Consider the following 21842-nt stretch of genomic DNA (forward strand, 5'->3'; position numbering starts at 1 on the left):
GATGGCACTGATTTCCAGCTCAGGAGGACGTCAGATTCTATGCTTCGGGTTCTTAACTGTGACGTTTCCTGTCTGGGTATCAGGTGCCTCAGTCCGGAACCCTGAAGCTGTCCCACCTGCGGGAAGGAACATACACCCTTCAGTTGACAGTGGTGGACACTGCTGGGCAGAGGAGCTCCGACAACGTGTCAGTGACCGTGCTTCCCGTGGCCTTCTCCACAGGAGGTGAGAAGAAAGCCCTTCCCTCGCGTTCACGGTGGCCAGCAGAAGCCAGGCTGTGGATGGAAGGGTGGTGTTAAACTGGCATTTTAGGGGCTTCCCTGGTGTCCAGTGGTTGAGGCTTCATCTTCCAGGGCAGGGACTGCAGGTTCCATCCCTGGCCGGGGAGCTAAGATGCCCACAGTGCTTGAGGGCAAAACACCAAAACACAGAACAGAAGCAAGGATTTCCCTGGTGGCTCAGTCAGTGGTAGAGAATCCATCTGCCAATGCAGGGGACATGGGTTCTATCCCTGGTCTGGGAAGATTCCCACACGCGGCGGAGCAACTAAGTTGCGCCCAGGAGCCACATCCACCCAGCACACATGCAGCAGCTACTGAAGCCTGCGTGCCCCAGAGTCCGTGCTCCACAGCAAGGGAGGCCGCTGCAATGCGGAGCCCTCACACCGCAGCTAGAGAAAAAGCCCGAGCAGCAGTGAAGACCCGCCCAGTCAAAAATAAGTAAATAAAATTATTTTTAAAAACCACCAGAAGCAATATTGTAACAAATTCAACAAAAAACTTAAAAGGGTCCACATAAAAAAAAAATTGCCATTTTATATTCTAACTGTGCAATATAATGGGCCCTTCCATTTTATTTGTGGCTGTTGCTGAGTGGGAAAATCTTAACTAAAAATATGATTACAAAACTAGGCTCCACTATATTTCATGTTAAGCAACACTGCCGGAGTGGAACAGGGGAGCACTTCACACTCCAGGGATGAGAATAGACTGTGTGAGTCACAGGACCTTAGAGATGCCCCATCTTCCCTTGACTCCGTTTCATAAAAGACATCTGAGTTTCCCAGGAGAAGGTGGGGACCACCCTCCTGTTTAAAGGAGGGTGGGCTAGTTGATATTATGTTCAAAGAATGCAGCTAAGAGGTAGATTTAAAACAAATTTAAAAAAATAATAAAACAAATTAAAACATGTACAGTGCATGTGTCAATTTCAAAGGACTGTTGGAAACTTTTCATGGACACTTTACAGAGAAGCACAGACACGTTGATAACATAGCTCGACATATACACAATGGTTCCCACATCCTGCTGCTCAGTGTAAGCTCATTTCTCTCAATTTATCTGTTTCTTGCTGTCCCAAACATCTACAGTTCTAAGATTAGCTCATTAAGTTTAAAAAAAAATGTACATGGAACTTGGCAGCACTAAAGCTATAGAGGTTTTGCAGAGATCGTGTGTGTGTGTGTGTGTGTGTGTCTAGAGTCCTGTCACTCGGTCGGGGGATACTTTCTCGGCATCTGCCATGAATGGTAACTGTGTGCAAGGAAGCGAGCATGGGTGCTGAGTTTCACAGACCTGACCCCGGCCCTGATTAGTGACCCTTCACTAATCCTGGCTCTAGCAAACTTGTAGACTGTCTCCTATATCCTTGAGTCCTCCATATTTGGATTGTAATCAAGCGAGCAGTCAGGAGAAAGAATAAAATCATTGGATTTGCTTGTACTTTGGCTGACCTTGTCTTCCATCAAAGAGATGGGTCTGTGTACATATTAGAAATGAAGGAAGGAGACTTTAGAATTCTAAGAACTCTGCCACCTTGGTAATTTGCCTTCCACAAAGAAACAGTGCTAGCAAGATACATATACTAGCAACACTCAAAATGAGGTCGGCTGGCTTTCCTTGGGGTCTAGCAGTTAAGAATCCACCTGCCAATGCATGGTACACAGGTTCGATCCCTGGTCCAGGAAGGCTGCTCATGCCTCGGAGTAACTAAGCCCCATATGCCACAACTACTGGAGCCTGTGTGCCCTAGAGCCCATGCTGGGCAACAAGAGAGGCCAGCCCAATGAGAAGCCCTCACACCGCAGCTGGAGAGTAGCCCCCGTTCTCTGAAACTAGACTGAGCACCGCAATGGAGACCTAGTGCAGCCAAAAACAAACAAGTAAATCTTAAAATAAAAAAAAATCAGGTTGGCTCACTGCTGTTCAACCATGGTTCAGTTTGACCTGGAGGAAGGAAGAGTGGCTGCAAATGGTACCCCAAGCTCCGGTCCAGTAGACGACCATGAGTCGGCGATGGGGAATGAGCCGGCAGCATCCCAGTCCGTACTGGAGCAAGGCCCTGTTTGTGGACCTACTGCAGCGATACGGAAGGGCCAGTTAAAACAAACCTGGCAATGCTGACTGTGCACTGGGGCAGGTGGGAGTAGAAAACAATGGCACCCGGTCCAGCTGAGGTCACGGCCAGTGGGGAGGTGCTGAGCTGGAGGCCTGTGCTCCTGGGAACAGGGCTCCCTAGCCAGGGACCAAAGTGCTCCTGGGCAGCTGTCAGCCCCACAGAAATTAGCAAAGGGAGAAATGGCCTTTCTCAATATGACGAAAGTGTGTTTGAAGCTGAAAAGGGTGATATGATTCACCTCTTATTACTGAAAGGCCAGTCAGGTGTAATAGGTCTTACGTAGGGCTTCCCTGGTGGCTTAGATGGTAAAAAAAGAATCTGACTGCAATGTGGGGGACCAGGGTTTGATCCCTGGGTCGGGAAGATCCCCTGGAGAAGAGAATGGCAACCCACCCCAGTATTATTGCCAGGATAACCCCATGGACAGAAGAGCCTGGCAGGCTACAGCCTGTGCTCCTGGGAACAGGGCTCCCTAGCCAGGGACCGAAGTGCTCCTGGGCAGCTGTCAGCCCCACAGAAATTAGCAAAGGGAGAAATGGCCTTTCTCAATATGACGAAAGTGTGTTTGAAGCTGAAAAGGGTGATATGATTCACCTCTTATTACTGAAAGGCCAGTCAGGTGTAATAGGTCTTACGTAGGGCTTCCCTGGTGGCTTAGATGGTAAAAAAAGAATCTGACTGCAATGTGGGGGACCAGGGTTTGATCCCTGGGTCGGGAAGATCCCCTGGAGAAGAGAATGGCAACCCACTCCAGTATTATTGCCAGGATAACCCCATGGACAGAAGAGCCTGGCGGGCTACAGCCCAGGGGGGTCACACTGAGTCTGATACAACTGAGCAACTTAAGAGAGAGAGAGATCTTATGTATGCAACTTTATACAGCAAATAGAAAGAATTATGTTGTGTTAACTGCCTTCTGGAATCACTCACTGGTTAGATTGGAATAGCAAACTGAATTAAAGTTAATAAGACACCACATGCTGCTGCTGCTGCTGTTTCGTCACTAAGTCATGTCTGACTCTGAGAACCCATGGACTGTAGCCGGCCAGGCCCCTCTGTTCACGGGATTCTCCAGGCAAGAATACAGGAGTGGGTTGCCATTCCCTTCTCTGGGGGATCTTCCCGACCCAGGGATCAAACCTGAGTCTCTTGCATTGGCAGGTGGATTCTTTACCACCAAGTCACCTGGGAAGCTATAGGACACCACATAGAGACATTGAAACTGAGAGATGGGGATTGAGAGGGCTTCTGTCCCGTTGATTACATATACGGATCTTGCTGCTAGTTTGCTTTCTGGTAATCAAAGATGCAAGTTCTATAGTAAACAGACAAGCATATACCCTTGTTTCTGTGATAACTTGATTCAGATTTGGATGTAGAGGCCACATGTTTTCAAGCTTTGCAAAAAATGATCTAGTCAAAATGAATAAAAAAACAAACAAGCAATAATCTACTCAGAGAGCAAGCCAACAGACACTCCCAAGGTAACCCAGTTGTGTGGTCTCCATACAGGATCCCCCGCAGACAGTCAAGACACTTTTTAAAGTGGAAAAGAAAATATCAGAACTTATATTTGTATTTACTTTTAATCCTCTTTAAATTTTCAGTCTATGTTATAACATGTATTAAAATATGTTACTACAGTGGGACATACATATGATTTATAGATGGGAGATATACATGGTCAAAAAAGTCCAGAGACCACTGATCCAGAAATACATGGATAAATTGTTCGTATGGATCTGTCTCCATAGTGACCAAGGAGTCAGGAAAGCCTTGAGGTGGTTAGGATTTTCATGTCACGCGTTTAAAAGGTGTGAGCAGAGGCTGCATCCTGACTTGCTGTCTGCAGTTTCCCTTTACTTCTCCTCCCAGCCCCTTCCCCGTGACCGAAGCAGATCCTCCTTTCTAGGCCCAGGTGCTCAGCCAGAACTGCTGACTCCCTTTGTCCCCTTCTTTCTGCCAACGTTTCTTAACAAGTGTTTGCTTATTTATTTATTTATTAGGGCTTCTGTATTGGCTCAGCGGGTAAAGAATCCACCTGTAAGGCAGGAGACGCAGGAGACCCGGGTTCGATCCCTGGGTTGGGAAGATTCCCCTGGAGGAGGAGATGGCAACCCACCCCCGTGTTCTTTCCTGGGAAATCCCATGGACAGAGGAGCCTGGCAGGCTACAGTCCAGAGGGTCGCAAGGAGTCAGACACACTGAGAGACAGCACACACGGTCATGTATTTAGGCCGCGCTGGGTCTGTGTTACTGAATGAGGGCTTTCTCCAATGGCAGAGAGTGAGGGCTGCTCGAGCTGCGGGGCACAGGCTTCTCTTTGCGGCGACTTCGCTTCCTGCAAAGGACAGGCTCTAAGCCAGGGGCTCAGTGGTCATGGCTCCGGGGCTGTAGGGCACAGCCTCAGTAGCTGAGGCGCACCGGCTTAACTGCTCCACGGCAAGTGGGATCCTCCCAGGCCAGGGATCGAACCCTCGTCCCCTGTTGGCGGGCGGATTCTTAACCGCTGGACCACGAGGGATGTCCCAGCCACCATTTATTTTCTTCACCTCTTCTTCCTCCAGAATCTAGGTGTCCTCAAATTGCCTTCCACCTGGATGGACTCTTTTCCCAGCATTTTTTTTTTAAGTGTTAAAATACATGTTTTAATTTTCTAATTAGTAACAATTTATATTGAGAGAGCATAAAAACAGTTCAGGAAAAGGACTTAGAACTTAATGGAATTTCAAATGAGGAAATTATAGTTAAGAAGGGTTATGTACTATGCAACTAGTTAAGAGCTAAAAATTAAAAATAGAACTATCATATTACCCAACAATCACACTGCTGCTGCTGCTAAGTCGCTTCAGTCGTGTCCGACTCTGTGCGACCTCATAGACGGCAGCCCACCAGGCTCCCCCATCCCTGGGATTTCCCCAGGCAAGAACACTAGGTTGCCATGCCCTCCTCCAGGGGATCTTCCTGACCCAGGGATCGAACCAGCGTCTCTAACTTCTCCTGCATTGGTAGGCAGGTTCTTTACCACTAGCACCACCTGGAAAGCCCACAGCAAAGGCCTTTGTGTGAGACAGACCCCACTATCGTTTTACCAGGTGGGCCAGGATCTGGACTAGAGGGTGCTGGGTGGGCTAGGTTCTGCTCCTGAGGGCCAAAGGCTGGCGACGCTGGCAGCAGAGTGGGGATCGCGCTCTGGGCAGGGCTCCTGTCGCCTGAGTGCCAAACAGCCCCCACACATCAGCTCTCCCAGCCGTTTCCTTTATAACCTTCCCAAAGACCTGTGACTGACGGAGAGACGGAATGCACCCAGCACCTGAGCATCAGGCCCCTGTGAGCACACCCTTCATATTCAAATAAGACACAGTGTCAGGGCCTGCCTGCCTCCGTTCTCTTCCATGCTGGTCCATTATCTTCTCTCAATCAGACAAGAGGCCAAACTGCGCAGACAAAATATTACCAAAATAATCTCTCACTATTTCAGTAACTTCTTTATGAAACTATTTTGTTCATTATAGAAGATCCAGAAGATGCAAATAGTGAAAACGGAAATAACTTAAAATACCACCCTTTTATTGACATTAACTTTCAATATTTCCTTCTAATCTACTTTGTGAATTTATCTACAAAGTTATCTACTTTGTAAAATTTAAAGTGCTTTGATACAAATATATCTTCAAAATACTCTACAAAAGATTTACAAAAACAAAACAAAAAAGCAAAACCTTGGTCATACCACAGGTATCTTTGTTCCCCAAATAAGGATTGAACCCACAGCCTCTGCACTGGAAGGGCAGAATCTTACTAACTAAACCATTAGGCAAGTGCCCTTCAGAGACCTGCTTTATCTATTCCTTGCTGGTACCGCCACCTAATGGGAGAACTTTGTCACTTCATCCAATGCTTCGACTTTGTCTTAATCCATTTTCTCCGTATGAAAATGGAGAACCTAAGAGCAGAGCTGGGGGGACCAGGTGTCTTTGGCAGCAGGGATGAAGTTGACCGACCTCACGAAGTTCTCAGAGGCCACAGCAGGTGAACTCCTGCTCCGTCACTTTGATGGAGAGGCACACGTGAACTTGAATGAATTAGCTGAAAGCAGAGTGGAGACCCAAGGGCAGTCTCCTTCCTGAGGTCTAGTCCCAGCTCTGTGTTTAGAACCCCGAGGAGTTGCTTCATGGTTCTGAGCCTCAGTTTCCTCATTGGTTAATTCGGGCTTCATTGGTAACCCCGAAGGCTCTGTCTAGCCTGGTGTCTGTTTCAGGGAAGATAAATAACCGTAGACTCATGCAGGCCTCCATCAGCCCTTATCCATGCTAGATCCTGCTCTGTGATCCCAGTTCTGTCTCCTGTGGGGGCAGGGGGGTGAGGGAAGACAGCTTCAGAATCCTTTTGCAAGTAATGCTCCAGGCTGCCACCAGTGTGAATGGGAGTTGACACCCAATCTGAGATGTATTTGCAGCTCTCCTTATTTGGGGGCCGGGGGCTGAGTCATCCATCCCATGACTCAGCAGCACGGGGATCTTTTTTCCCAACCGGGGACGGAACCAGTGCCCCCTGCAGTGGAAGAGCAGAGTCCTAACCACTGGAACATCAGGGAAGTCCCTGCATCTCTATTTCTGTCCTTTTTAATAATAAACCTTTGACTTGGTCTGTGAAGGTGTAAAGAATGGAGTTTCATAGATGCAGTGAGATGATATGCAGTTATTATTTCTATTAATATTATTTTTCCTAATCACTCAAGTAATATGTATTTACTGTAGAAAATTTGGCAAATACAGAAAAATATGAAGAAGTAAAATCATCTAGCAAATCTCACCATTAACAATTTGTTGCATTTTCTCCCAGTTCACTTCAGTTCAGTTCAGTCACTCGTGTTCAATTCTTTGCAAACCCATGGACTGCAGCACGCCAGGCCTCCCTGTCCATCACCAACTCTCAGAGCTTGCTCAGACTCATGTCCATCGAGTCCGTGAGGCCATCCAACCATCTCATCCTCTATCATCCCCTTCTCCTCCCACCTTCAATCTTTCCCAGCATCAGGGTCTTTTCCAATGAGTCAGTTCTTTGCATCAGGTGGCCTAAGTATTGGAGCTTCAGCTTCAGCATCAGTCCTTCCAATGAATATTCACGATTGATTTCCTTTAGGATGGACTGGTTTGATCTCCTTGCAGTCCAAGGGACTCTCAAGAGTCTTCTCCAACACCACAGTTCAAAGCATCAATTCTTCTGTGCTCAGCTTTCTTTATAGTGCAACTCTCACATCCATACATGACTACTGGAAAAACCATAGCTTTGACTAGACTGACCTTTGTTGGCAAAGTAATGTCTCTGCTTTTTAATATGCTGTCTAGGTTAGTCATAGCTTTTTTTCCAAGGAGCCAGCGTCTTTTAATTTCATGGCTGCAGTCAGCATCTGCAGTTATTTTGGGGGCCCCCAAAAATAAAGTCTCTCACTGTTTCCATTGTTTGCCCATCTATTTGCCATGAAGTGATGGAACCGGATGCCATGATCCTGGTTTTTTTAATGCTGAGTTTTAAGCCAGCTTTTTCACTCTCCTCTTTCACTTTCATCAAGAGGCTCTTTAATTTTTCTTTGCTTTCTGCCATAAGGGTTGTGTCATCTACGGATCTGAGGTTATTGATATTTCTCCCAGCAATCTTGATTCCAGCTTGTGCTTCGTCCAGCCTGGCATTTTGTGTGATATACTCTGCATATACGATAAGCAGGGTGACAATATACTCCTGACATACTCCTTTCCCTATTTATTTGGAACCAGTCTGTTGTTCCCTGTCCAGTTCTAACTGTTGCTTCTTGACCTGCATACAGATTTCTCAGGAGGCATGTCAGGTGGTCTGATATTCCCATGTCTTGAAGAATTTTCCACAGTTTTTTGTGATCCACAACAAAATGTATATACAGACACACGTACATTTATTCACTTATAACAAAATTAGGATACTATTTTACAAAACATTTTTCTCACTTATGAATATTTTCGTGTTATTTAATGTCCATCAAAGTCACAAAATTATTACATCCAGGGTAGGAATTCCCTGGCGGTCCAGTGGTTAGGCAGAAGTTCAGTCCCTGGTCTGGGTACTAAGATAACCAAAATATTTTTTTTAAAGCCCAGGGTAAAGAAAATGGGAAGAAAAGAACAGAGTGTTAGAAAGGGCCTCCCACAGTGTGTGGTTTCTGTTTGGACAGCTGCCCCCATTTCCTTCCTCTTCCGTCATCTCTGAACCACCAGACTGGAATCCGCAGCCTCTGACTTCCTGTGATTTGAAATTATGTTACACTCAGCATAACATCAGTAGATTTAAAAATGCACTGTTGGGGGCTTCCCTGGTGATGCCGTGGATAAGAATCCACCTGCCAGCACAGGAGACATGGGTTCGATCCTTGGTCTGGGAAGATCCCACTCGCCGCAGAGCAACTAAGCCTTTGAGCCACAACCACTGAACCTACTCATCTTAAAGCCCAAGAGCCACAACTCCTGAAGCTCGCATGCCTAGAGCCTGTGTCCCACCACAAGAGAAGCCGCTGCAATGAGAGCCCACACACCACAACAAAAAGTAGCCCCCACTCACCACACCCAGAGAAAGCCTGCACAAAGTGACGAAGACCCAACCCAGTCATTAAAACAAATTTTAATGCATTATGGTTTGTGACCTACGCCAGTGTTTTACAAGGATCATCAGCTAGTACAGTGATATAGACAAGTGGATTTTTCTGCTCCCTCATTCCCGCACAGGCTTGGGAGGATAAATAAGACTTAGCTCACTGAAGATGTGCTAAAGAGATACTAAGATTAATACTAATAATGTAGTATAGAAAGTAATGAGATGAAGTTTTTGAATCTACCACATTGGCAAAGGTGAAAACATAATAATATTTATAAGTATATGGAGAAGTGTCTCACCTACTTTTGGTGGGATTCAAATTAGTAGAGTCTTCCAGAGGGCAGTTTCTGAAGCCTTGTATGTATGCCTTGACCCAGTTAGCCTGCTGTTAGGAATTTATCCCAAGCATGTTCCTAAGGATGAAGTTAAGGGCGTGGGCGAATATTCAGTCCCACCGGTGAACGCATGCTCTGTACTCAGAGCCGCAGGGGGGCTGGCATTTGCTCGTGATGCAGAAGCACAATGGCTGGACTGTTTCCCGGGCTGGTTGCAACTGTGAGGCCTGTTCTCTGTATGGTCCAAGGCATCTGTGAACAAGGCTGTCCTCTTGTGTGGACCCCGCTGAAGGAAAGAAATCTGGTTACAGTTCTGCAGATTAGCTAGAAAAATGGTCAGGTATCCCCATTCACACTGAATCTGGGTTGTTGGTTTTTTTTTTTTTAATAATTAAATTTTTTATTCCACACTCTAACAAACTTCTTCCATTTTCTGACTAGTCTAATAACTTTTTAATTGGAGAATAATTGCTTTACAATATTATGTTGGTTTCTGCCATACATCAACATGAATCAGCCACAGGTACACAGATGTCCCCTCTCTCTTGAGCCTCCCTCCTGACCCTGAATCTGGATTTCTTTTTATAACTAGAATACATGTTCATCCCAGCAGGTTAGCCACATTTTTTAAGGTTCCAGATTAAAGCATGGACTTAGGCGAATGCACAATTTCTGTATGGGGGTGAGGGTGTTTGCCCATACTTTCTCGAATTCCCATGCTAAATATGCCAAAGCCTCGCTGTTGGACTAATCTCTGGAGGTAACGAGTGAGCAACTTAGACCTTCGGGTTATCATGGACAGTATTTTATTCAGAGAGGACTTTCTCACAAAGGATATTTAAAAGGTTTCTTTCTTTTTTTTTTTTTTAACATGCCCTATATTTCATGTTTTCGTTCTGAATAGTCTGTTGTCTTCCTGCGTGGTAGTGGGAATCAACTGGATTCTCAAATGAATGGACTATTTAGTTAAAGAAATGTACTTGTCACAAATGAAGATAATCAGATGGCTATTTCCACAAACTTATTTTGAAGGGAGTAGGTCCTCTTTCATTGACCTAACTTCTTTGGAAAATATCATCTAATGAGCTATAATCAGCAGACACCTTTAAATATACCCAAGTATTCTGGTACATTCTTTGGCATTGCCTTTCTTTGGGATTGGAATGAAAACTGACCTTTTCCAGTTCTGTGGCCACTGCTGAGTTTTCCAATTTGCTGGCATATTGAGTGTAGCACTTTCACAGCATCATCTTGCAGGATTTGAAATAGCTCAACTGTAATTCCATCACCTCCACTAGCTTTGTTCGTAGTGATGCTTTCTAAGGCCCACTTGACTTCACATTCCAGGATGTCTGGCTCTAGGTGAGTGATCACACCGTTGTGGTTATCTGAGTCATGAAGATCTTTTTTGTATAGTTCTTCTGTGTATTCTTGCCACTTCTTCTTAATATCTTCTGCTCCTGATAGGTCCCATACCATTTCTGTCCTTTATTGTGCCCATCTTTGCATGAAATGCTCCCTTGGTATCTCTAATTTTCTTGAAGAGATCTCTAGTCTTTCCCATTCTATTGTTTTCCTCTATTTCTTTGCATTGATCACTGAGGAAGGTTTTCTTATCTCTCCTTGCTATTCTTTGGAACTCTACATTCAAATGGGTATATCTTTCCTTTTCTCCTTTGCCTTTTATGTCTTTTCCTTTCTCAGCTGTTTGTAAGGCCTCCTTGGACAACCATTTTGCCTTTTTGAATTTCTTTTTCTTGGGGATGGTCTTGAAGGCAGCTGGAAGGCCCAGTATCTTAGGGAAAACTGGTCAGTGTGACTGTGTGTTTGTAAGAGGGAGACAGAGAGAGAGGGTATGCGTGAGAGGAGGAGGGCAGAAGAGAGGAGTGACTGTGTTAGCTGCTCAGTCATGTCTGACGCTTTGCGACCCTGTGCACTGTGGCCCTTCCGGCTCCTCCGTCCATGGGATTCTCCAGGCAGGAATACTGGAGTGGGCTGCCATTTCCTACTTGGGTGTGTGTGGGGCAGTGATACTAATTTGTGATAGGAAGGTGAATGTGAAGAGAGTGAGGGAATGCTGTAAGGAATGTGTTGGATGTGTGGGGAGCAGTCACAACTAGTGTGTGAGAATGTTGGGAACCTTGGTGTGTGTGTGTGTGTGTGTGTGTGTGAGACTGTGGACAGGTGAGCCTGGGACAGAAGGGGAGTGGACAGTATGCGTATGCAGAGGGCCCGGGAGGGGATCCCCTGGGGGATCCAGAGAGAAGGAAGGGAGTGAAGGGAAATGGCCATGAGGGGAAAGTTTCTGGATGGCAGCGGAAGTAGATGGGAGCCTTCTGTGTGGAATTTGTGTGAAGCAGTGTGTACAGACAGTGTGAGGAAGCCAGGGTCCCTGTGGGAGGGGAACGCGGTGTGACTTTGCAGAGAGTGGAGAGCCAGTGGGGCAGGCAAGCAGGCACTTGTGTGTGAAAGAAAGTGTGTGTGGGTGGGGGGTGGGGTGTGCACAGAGGGAAGGGGGTGTGAGGAGACCTGCATGAACAGTTTCAGGACGGGTGACGTGCGCAAGGGGGGAAGGATATGAATGAGAAGCGTGAAGCCTGTGTGGGGAGCACGTGCGTGCGAGGGGGGCTGTGTGGGAGGCTGGAGAGTCAGGGGGGGCTGTGGGTGATGGAGGGCGCTGTGGACGCCGAGGGGGCTTGTGTGTGTAACTGGGGCTGAAGTGTGGAAGACAGGAGTGCATGGAGAGTGTGGGGTGAGCAGTGTGTCAGGACTGGTGCTGAAGAGGCCTCAGTGGTGACCGGCTCCCCAGCTTCTCCCTTCTCTGGGCCTGGACCCTCTGGCCTGCACAGCATCACCCCAAGTTTCCAAGGGAACCAAACATTGCCTGGGACAGGGAAGAAGCTGTTCAGTTCGGTGCAGTTCAGTTCAGTTGCTCAGTCGTGTCCGACTCTTGCGACCCCATGAATCACAGCACGCCAGGCCTCCCTGTCCATCACCAACCCCCAGAGTTTACCCAAACTCATGTCCATCGAGTCGGTGATGCCATCCAGCCATCTCATCATCTGTCATCCCCTTCTCCTCCTGCCCCCAATCCCTCCCAACATCAGGGTCTTTTCCAATGAGTCAACTCTTCACAAGAGGTGGCCAAAGTATTGGAGTTTCAGCTGCAGCATCAGTCCAACCAATGAACACCCAGGACTGATCTCCTTTAGGATGCACTGGTTGGAGCTCCTTGCAGTCCAAGGGACTCTCAAGAGTCTTCTCCAACACCATAGTTCAAAAGCATCAATTCTTCTGTGTTCAGATTTCTTCACAGTCCAACTCTCACATCCATACATGACCACTGGAAAAACCATAGCCTTGACTAGATGGACCTTTGTTTGCAAAATAATGCCTCTGCTTTTCAATATGCTATCTAGGTTGGTCATAACTTTCCTTCCAAGGAGTAAGCGTCTTTTAATTTCATGGTTGCAGTCACCATCTGCAGTGATTTGGGAGCCTAGAAAAATAAAGTCAGCCACTGTTTCCCCATCTATTTGCCATGAAGTGATGGGACCAGGTGCCATGATCTTAGTTTTCTGAATGTTGAGCTTTAAGCCAACTTTTTCACTCTCTTCTTTACCCCCTATCATTTACTTTCTTTTTTTAGCTTGGAAACACCACACAAAAATATCTGCCTTGTGATAGGTGTCATCCGGGGTCACCTGCCTTCACCAACTGATGCCTCCCCCAGGCCCAGGGCTGAACTGCATTCCCTCCCTCAGCGTCCAGTCAGCCTGGGGCTTCCCTGATAGCTCAGTTGGTAAAGAATCTGCCTTCAATGCAGAAGACCCTGGTTCAATTCCTGGGTCAGGAAGATCCCCTGGAGAAGGGAAAGGCTACTCACTCCAGTCTTCTGGCCTGGAGAATTCCATGGACTGTAAGTTGGACCTGACTGAGTGACTTTCATTTTGGAGCCTCTGAGCAATAGAATTCCCTTCAACCCCCTCCTGCCTACAAAGCTTGGGGTGGAAGACTCCTGTGGGGGGCGCAACATGTGGAGGAGTGGACCCACCCCTCTCCAACGCGCCCCTCTCACCTCTTCAGGCCCAGACCCCTCACTGTCCCCCAACTCCTTCCTCCCCACCTCGCCCTTCTCCCCACCTTCCCTCATCTCTTACCGCTCATCACAAGTGTTCCCAGGTCGGTTCAGCAGCTCAGCTGGGAAGCCAGGAGCCTTCATGGCAAGACCCCCAGGCCCACCTTAGACACTCATGGCCCATGTGTCCCAGACTCTTTCCAGGAGGAGCAGAAGCAGCTTCAACAGAAAAGTGGGGACTTGGGAGCCTGAGCTGTGACCTTGGAGGCTACTCCCCAGCAGCTTTTAAATACAACCTCCAATCCCTCCCCCCTCCCCCTTCCCCTTTCCCCCTCCAACCCCAGCACCCTCCACCCCACCCCCCCACACCACCCCTTGGCCCCCCCTTCAGGAAACCACAGAGCCAATGCCCACCTTGCCAAGTCCTCCCTGCTGTCCTGAGGAGGTCACCCTAATACTTACCACTTCTTTCCACAGGATGGTTTGTTTTCTCAGCTAGGTTGATAACTGCAGGATTCAGACAGGGTCACATATTTTTTTCACATGTCCTGCCCTCGGCGCTCTCCTGTCCATGTAGCTGACTCCTCTCCCCAGTGTGTTAGGGCTACTGTACTGGCATCAGCATCTACCCTGGGGAAGTCCTCATCCACAGTGTCTACAGAACACCAGGCGCTAAATGCAGACACCAGTGGGGATGTGGGAAGAGCGGAAAGACCTAAATCTGGAGTGCCCTCTGCCTGTCCTGCCTTTCAGGGGACTTGAACCCCATGTCTTAGACACCAGGCTTTTGAGAGCTCCCTTCCTCCCTGTCTAAGTCCCTTGGGACTGCTATAACATGTAACATACACTGGGTGGCCTAAAAATAACAGGAAAGTTTTCCCTGTGGTTCTGGAATCTGGCAAGTCCAAGATCAAGGCACTGGAAGATGTCTGGTTCACAGAGGGCTGGCCTCTCACGGTGTGAGAAGGGTGAAAGGGTGGGGGGAACACAGGGTCATTTTCTATAGTGGTTCTCACCCATTATTTTGAGTGTGTGGATCACAACAAACTCTGCTAAATTCTTAAAGAGATGGGAATACCAGACCACCTGACCTGCCTCCTGAGAAATCTGTATGTGGGTCAAGAAGCAGCAGTTAGAACCAGACATGGAACAACAGACTGGTTCCAGATTGGGAAAGGAGTACATCAAGGCTGTATATTGTCACCCTGTTTATTTTAACTTATATGCAGAGTACATCATGCTATATGCTGGGCTGGATGAAGCACAAGCTGGAATCAAGACTACCAGGAGAAATATCAATAACGTCAGGTACGCAGATAACACCACCCTCACAGCAGAAAGCAAAGAGGAACAAAAGAGCCTCTTGATGAAAGTGAAAGAGGAGAGTAAAAAAGCTGGCTTAAAACTCAACATTCAGAAAATAAAGATCATGGCGTCTGGTCCCTTCACTTCAGGGCAAATAGATGGGGAAACAATGGAAACAGTGACAGACTTTATTTCCTTGGCCTCCAAACTCACTGCAGATGGTGACTGTAGCCTTGAAAGTAAAAGATGCTTGCTCCTTGGAAGAAAAGCTATGACCAACCTAGACAGCATATTAAACAGCAAAGACATTATTTGGTGACAGCGGTTCATCTAGTCAAAGCTATGGTTTTTCTAGTAGTCATGTATAGGTATGAGAGTTGGACCATAAAGAAAGCTGAGTGCCGAACAATTGGTGCTTTTGAACTGTGGTGTTGGAGAAGAGTCTTGAGAGTCCTTTGGGCTGCAAGGAGATCAAACCAGTCAATCCTAAAAGAAATTAGTCCTGATTATTCATTGGAAGGAATGATGCTGACGCTGAAGTTTCAATACTTTGGCCACCTGATGTGAAGAACTGACTCATTGGAAAAGACTCTGATGAAAGATTGAAGGCAGAAGGAGAAGAGGATGACAGAGGATGAGATAGTTAAAAAGCATCACCAACTCAATGGACATGAGTTTGACGAAGCTCCAGGAGTTGGTGAGGGAAAGGGAAGCCTGGCGTGCTGCAATCCATGCGGTCACAAAGAGTCAGACATGACTGAGAGACTGAACTGAACTGAACTAAATTCACCCATCACTTCCCACACACCCATCTTCCGATACCATCACATTCAGGGCCAAAGTTGCAACAGACGAATTTTTCAGGGCACATGAAGAGTGAGTCAGCACTCCCCATGCCAGCTAGCACCTGAGTTTCCTCACAGACACTTAACTCGGCTACAACTTCATTGTCACTCCAGCCCAGATGTGAGGTGGAGGCTCCACGGGGGCATTGGAGAAATAGACTTTCTTTCATTATGACAGTAACAGGTCCAAACCCTTGCTTCTCTTGGAGGAGAATTAATGCCCTGAAGGCCTGCTCAGAACAGACCCAGACCCTGGGGGAGACATGGGGCAAGGCCTCAGAACCTGAGGCCGTTCAGCTGGAGAATTGTGGGCCCCGGGTCAGAGGTGGAAACCCGGGCCTGGACACCATCAGGTGAAGGAGAATGTGTGTGTGCTTCGTATCTCAGTCGTGTCCAACTCTGTGACCCCATGGACTGTGGCCCACCAGGCTCCTCTGTCCATGGGATTCTGCAGGCAGGAATACTGGAGTGGGTTGCCATGCCCTCCTCCAGGGGAATCTTCCCAACACAGGGATTGAACCCAGGTCTCCCGCATAGCAGGCAGATTCTTTACGGTCTGAGCTTGAGATGCCATAGAAGCAACTTAAATGACAGTTGACAAATGAATGGATAAAGAAGATGTGGCGAGGGCTTTCTTAAGGGCCAGTGATAGGAATTCGCCTGCCAGTGCAGGGGACACATGTGTGACCCTGGTCAGGGAAGATCCCATGTGCCCCGGGACGACTGAACCATGTGCTGTGGGAGCCCAAGGGAACCAGAGCCGGGGCTTTGTGACAGGAGAAGCCTCTGCAGTGAGGCCTGTGGGCACCAACCCTGCTCTGTCCCCAAAGTCTGTCCTTGTTGCCCAGCAGGTTCCCTGGATCCTGGGGCTGAGACGCTTTAGCTTTTACTCCTCATTCTCTGACATTTGTTCTCCTTTCCCCTTCAAGGAACCTCACACTGGTCAGAATGGCCATACTGAAAAGTCTGTGAGTTTGAGTAGGCTCCGGGACTTGGTGATGGACAGGGAAGCCTGGCGTGCTGCAAACCATGGGATCATAAAAAGTCAGACACTACTGAGTGACTGAAATGAACAAACAGTAAATGCTGGAGGGACTTGGAGAAAAGGAAACATTCCCATGCTGTTGGTGGGAATGTAAATTAATACACACACTATAGAGAATGGTATGGAGATTCCTTTAAAAACTGAAAACAGAGCTACCATGTGGTGGTGATTTAGTTGCCAAGTCATGTCTGACTCTTTGCCACCCCAGGGACTGTTGCCTGCCAGGCTCCTCTGTCCATGGAATTCTCCAGGCAAGAATACTGGAGTGGGTTGCCATTTCCTTCTCCAGGGGATCTTCCTGACCCAGGGATTAAACCCAGATCTCCTGCATTGCAGGCAGATTCAGAGCTACCATATGATACAGCAATCCCACTCCTGGGCATATATCCAGAGGTGATAGGTGATGGAGAGAGATAAACTGGGAGTTTAGTATTGACATGTACTCACTACTATACTTAAAATAGATAACCAACACAGACTTATTCTGTGGCATAGGGAAGTCTGCTCAATATTCTGTAATAGCATAAATGGGAAGAGAATTTGTTAAAAAAAAATAGCTACATTTATATGTATAATTGAATCACTTTGCTGCACACCTGAAACTAACACACATTTTTAATCAACTATATACTCCAATACACAATAAAAGTTTTAAGTAATTAATTAAAAAATAAATATTGATATTGAGCATCTTTTCATGTGCTTATTGGCCATGTGTAAGCCTTCTTTGGAGAAATGTCTATTTAGATCTTCTGCCCATTCTTTGATTGGGTTCCCTGATTTTACTATTGAGTTGTTAGAGCTTTTCATATATTTTGGAAATTAATTCCTTGTCAGCTGCATCATTTGCAAATCTTTTCTCCCAGTCTGTAGTTTGCCTTTTTTGTTTTGTCTATGGTTTCCTTTGCTGTGCAAAAGTATATAAGTTTGGTGAGGACCCATTTCTTTATTGCTTTTTCTCATCTTTTTGTTTTCTGTTTCTACCAGAGTAGAAGCCATCTTGAATTGGCCTTCTTTCAGCAACTTTAATTCCTCCTGCATGGTTGCTTGGAGGAAGAGAAAGTTGTTTTTTTGTTTGTTTTTTGAATGACAAATAATACTGGATCATTGTAACTTATGTAATTTTCAAAGGTTGTACAATTATACAAAAAAAAAAAGAAAAGGAGGGGCAAAGTGTAGAATTACACAGGATCCTTCTTCAAAATGCATTAGCATTGAAATTTTGAAGGAAAAATTAACAAATGGGACCGAATCAAATTTACAGAGTGATGAACTGGCCTAATTTCAATACTGTTGTGCCTCTGGGACTCAGGAAGCCGAGGAGAGGAGAGAGATGTGCGAAGGGCAGGTCAGTGGAAGGGTCAGGACACAGAGGACGTTTATCAAGTAGGTTTGCCACCAGAACTGGCACCGGAAACAGTAACTGGGCTGGCTGAAAAGCTCCTTCAGGTTTCCATAAGATGGTGTGGAGAACCCTGAGAAACTCAGTACAGTGACAAGGTCAGTGATCATCCAAGGCAAGCTCAAGATAGGGAAGTAGGAAGCGCTGAGCTCTCCCCTCCATGAGCTTCTTGCCAGAAATTCTTTTCTGACCTCTGATCAATTTCTATTAATTAGGGAGACCAAAATGACAAAATGATCGACCTAGGAAGATTCTGGCCATCAGCCCACCATACGCCTCCAAGAAGAGGAGGAAGCAAGAGGAGGAAGTGGCAAAGCCGGAGCGACCCTGGCAGTCTAATAAACCTCAGGTTTATCCCTCCGCCGGCCGCTGCCTGGGGCGGGGCCTCCGGGCGGAGGAAAGGCCGGCCGCGTGGCCAGAGGTGCGGTGTACCTCCCCGGAAAGGGTCCGCTCCTCTGACCTGGCATCCTCCACTCCTGCAAAATGGGCTTCCTGGTCCTACTTCTGATTGTCTGGTCCAGCGGGACACCCGGCGGTGAGTTCGGGCGGGGAACCTGCGGCGGGGGCGGGGGGGGGGGGGGGGGCGGGCGCGTGGAAGTTGGATGAGTTAGGACCTGAACAGGGGTGGCGGTGTGCGCGGGGATTCGCGAAATTTCCTGCCGGGTGGCGCCGCCGCCCCCTCCTCTTTCCCTTCCCCTGGCCCCTTTGCGCCTCGGTGGCTCCCACGGGCTACTTGCCGGCTCTCCGGGCCAGAACAGGGGTGCCTTAGTGAAACAGTAATGTGGGGAGTATGGGAGGTGACGCTAAGAGAAGAGGGGGCCAGAACACTACAGGGAATGCTGTTGAGGCCTCCCCAGGGCCCGGCCCGCCCCTTGGGAAGTGGGAGTCCTGGAGACCCAGAGCCGCCCCGAAAAGCCCAAGCCCGCGATCTGCTCACAGAGACTCTTCTGGTCCCTTAACACTACTGCTGAAGGGAAGTAGGTCCCTTCCCTACTGCTCTCGGTCCTTGAAGGACCAGCACTCTTTTTTTTTCCATTTATTTTTATTAGTTGGAGGCTAATTACTTTACAGTATTGTAGTGGTTTTTGTCATACATTGACATGAATCAGCCATGGATTTACATGTATTCCCCATCCCAATCACCCTCCCACCTCCCTTTCCACCTGATTCCTCTGGGACTTCCCAGTGTACCAGACCGGAGCACTTGTCTCATGCATCCAACCTGGGCTGGTGATCTGTTTCACCCTAGATAATATACGTGTTTCCATGCTGTTCTCTCGAAACAGCCCACCCACGCCTTCTCCCACAGAGTCCAAAATTCTGTTCTGTACATCTGTGTCTCTTTTTCTGTTTTGCATGTAGGGTTATCATTACCATCTTTCTAAATTCCATATATATGCGTTAGTATACTGTATTGGTCTTTATCTTTCTGGCTTACTTCACTGTGTATAATGGGCTCCAGTTTCATCCATCTCATTAAGTCAAGTGAATTCTTTTTAATGGCTGAGTAATATGGAAGCAACCTAGATGCCCATCAGCAGAGGAATGGATAAGGAAGCTGTGGTACATATACACTATGGAATATTACTCCACCGGCACTCTTTATCACCGATCAGTTAACACCTGCAGGACGACTGAGGGGAAGAGAGCTCGGCGGCCATCCAGGCCTCGGAGCGGGGGTGGGCGGCGGCAGGGCGGTGGCAGGCGGCCAGCTTCTTCTGGGCGGTGGAGGCGGGCCCTCAGAGCGGACGAAAGTGCCTGCCCATCTCCCGGGGAGGCGCGCGCATCCCAAAGGCACCCGCCAGTACCGCTCAGGTCCTCTGGCTGCCTGCCGCCCGGCCCCCGCCCCTGCCCGGAGAACTCCCACGCGCCTTATCAGTGCTTGGGCTCCAGCTGTCCTATCCTGGAAAAGTAGATTCTGAAGTTATGATACTAAATGCAGCTCAACTTGACAGTACTTCAGAAAGCTTCACAGTCTTAGACTTGCCACCCAGAAATTGAGGAAGTAAAACTTGAGCGTTGGACAAAATGACCAAGAGGAACCCATTTATGACCCTGTACATGCAGCTCCAGCCGTGTCTACACGTGTGTTTTATATCAGCCTAGAGATTTGCTGTCCAGGTATATTTCTTGTAGTACTAGTATTAGCTGTTTTGCATCTTCATAGTATGAAAAGGATTGAACTGGAAGATAGCTTTAGCGCCAGCAGTAGATCCCAAGGGCTGTCTCAGTCCCAGTCGTTCCCAGATGTCTCACTATGTGAGAGGCAACACACCCAACAATACAGCTCCCATCTCCAATTATCCTCCCTTGTGGGTAGAGGAGTAGGACTTGAGAAGTGTCACTCTTTTCGAGGCCAAAGCTAAGGTGAATGATATCAAAGTATCTGTCCAGGGAGAGGAACTCAAAAGATGTACTCTAAGAAGGTACCTTTTGGTGTACTTTCCATGGGGTTTATGTAGATGAAAAAGATCCGGATAAAGAGCAACAAGCATTTGTAAAAAGAATTAGAGATCAAGCTTCTGAAATTCAGGTGACAACGATGCTCCCTGAAAGTTGTAAGCTACGAGATCTTCATCACAGAAATCTTCCTATTACCCATGTGTGAACAGAAGGAGGGGAAAAGCACATGGTGGATTGCCTTACATGAACTTGGGGGATCTTAAATTATTTTTATGACAGTGCAAATATGTAGAGGCCAATAGTCCGCAGGCAACTTCTCAACAAAAGCTAGTTCACATGGCTGCTCAGATTGCCTGTGGAATGAGCTACCTGGTCAGAAGGAAGTCATCCACAAAGACCTGGCTCCTAGGAGCTCTGTCATTGAACAACTTCAAGTTAAGAGCAAAGCCAGTCCCTCTCCAGAGTCTTGTTCCCCGTGGACTCTGTCTGAGGAACAGCAAAAACACTGGATCGATGGATGGCTTTTGAAAGTCTGGTTATTAATGAGTTCTCCAGCCTTCCCTGGTGATCCAGTGGCTAAGACTCCACACTCCCAATGCAGGGGCCTGGGTTTGATCCCTGGTTGGGGAACTGGATCCTGCATGCCACAACTAAGAAGTCAGCATGCTCCTACTAAAGAGCCCAGGGGTTTATGACTCTGGCCAAACACCCTAAGTGGACATCTACCCGTTTGATGTGGCCGAGTACCTGAAAGAGGGTTACCAAATAGTCCAGCCTATCAACTGTCCTGATGAACCATTTATGTGATGGCTTGTGCTGGGCCTTCGATGCAGAGGAGAGGTGCAGTTCCAGCAAAGGGCCTGGTGTCTCACAGAGGTCGGTACAGCCCTGGGGGTCTGTGTCTGACTCTCCTCTTACAGTCCCGCAGTGTCAGGAGGAATGTGCCTGTTGAGACCCACTTAGAGCCAGCCAGTCAATGCATCACCCAGCACCAGAGAAGCAGATTTATGTTTCAGAACACTGAGCTTTAGGAATGCTTTAGCATCTGAACTTTCTAAGACAGACTTACTGATGTGGAATGCTTTCTCAATATCACTTTTATTAGCTTGAACTGAAAATGTTTGTGTAAATTTTTTACACATAGTTGCCTTTGAGGTGTAGATATATTCTTACAAAATAGTTTTAAAATTGTTAAAACACACATATTTGAACTAACAATCTTACTACCAACTGCCTTTTATTTTCTTAACTTCTAAGGACAATGCACGTGATTCACCTTTAAAGTTTTGGTTTCTTTCACTAGTTTTGGGAATGATTTTTCTTCAACATGCAGTACTTTTTCTTAGGAAACTAAAAACGGTCCAGCAGTTATGGGCTAATGCCCCCGCTCCTTTATTACAGAGTAGCT

The 21842-nt window shown here is 47.3% G+C and overlaps 1 protein-coding gene and 1 pseudogene across 3 annotated transcripts in view; both read left to right on the forward strand.

Annotated features, from left to right (window-relative positions):
- Positions 1–21842, forward strand: part of LOC122684451 (low-density lipoprotein receptor-related protein 11-like) — a 79168-nt gene that overhangs the window by 36533 nt on the left and 20793 nt on the right. The window contains exons 3-4 of one of the 3 annotated variants that reach the window (XR_006338046.1): positions 84–225; positions 18247–18566. Coding sequence is in view for 2 of the 3 variants with exons in the window: in XM_043888566.1 (XP_043744501.1) it covers positions 84–225; positions 13529–13686 (300 nt within the window). In the remaining variant the exon portion in view is untranslated. Of the gene's footprint in view, positions 1–83; positions 226–2660; positions 2670–13528; positions 13748–18246; positions 18567–21842 lie in introns of those variants that run through there. The other 2 variants (XM_043888565.1, XM_043888566.1) reach the window with 2 other exon arrangements.
- On the forward strand, positions 18515–21340 carry LOC122684085 (annotated as a pseudogene).

The sequence above is a fragment of the Cervus elaphus genome, chromosome 26 (genome assembly GCF_910594005.1).
Source record: "Cervus elaphus chromosome 26, mCerEla1.1, whole genome shotgun sequence".
Taxonomy (NCBI): Eukaryota; Metazoa; Chordata; class Mammalia; order Artiodactyla; family Cervidae; genus Cervus; species Cervus elaphus.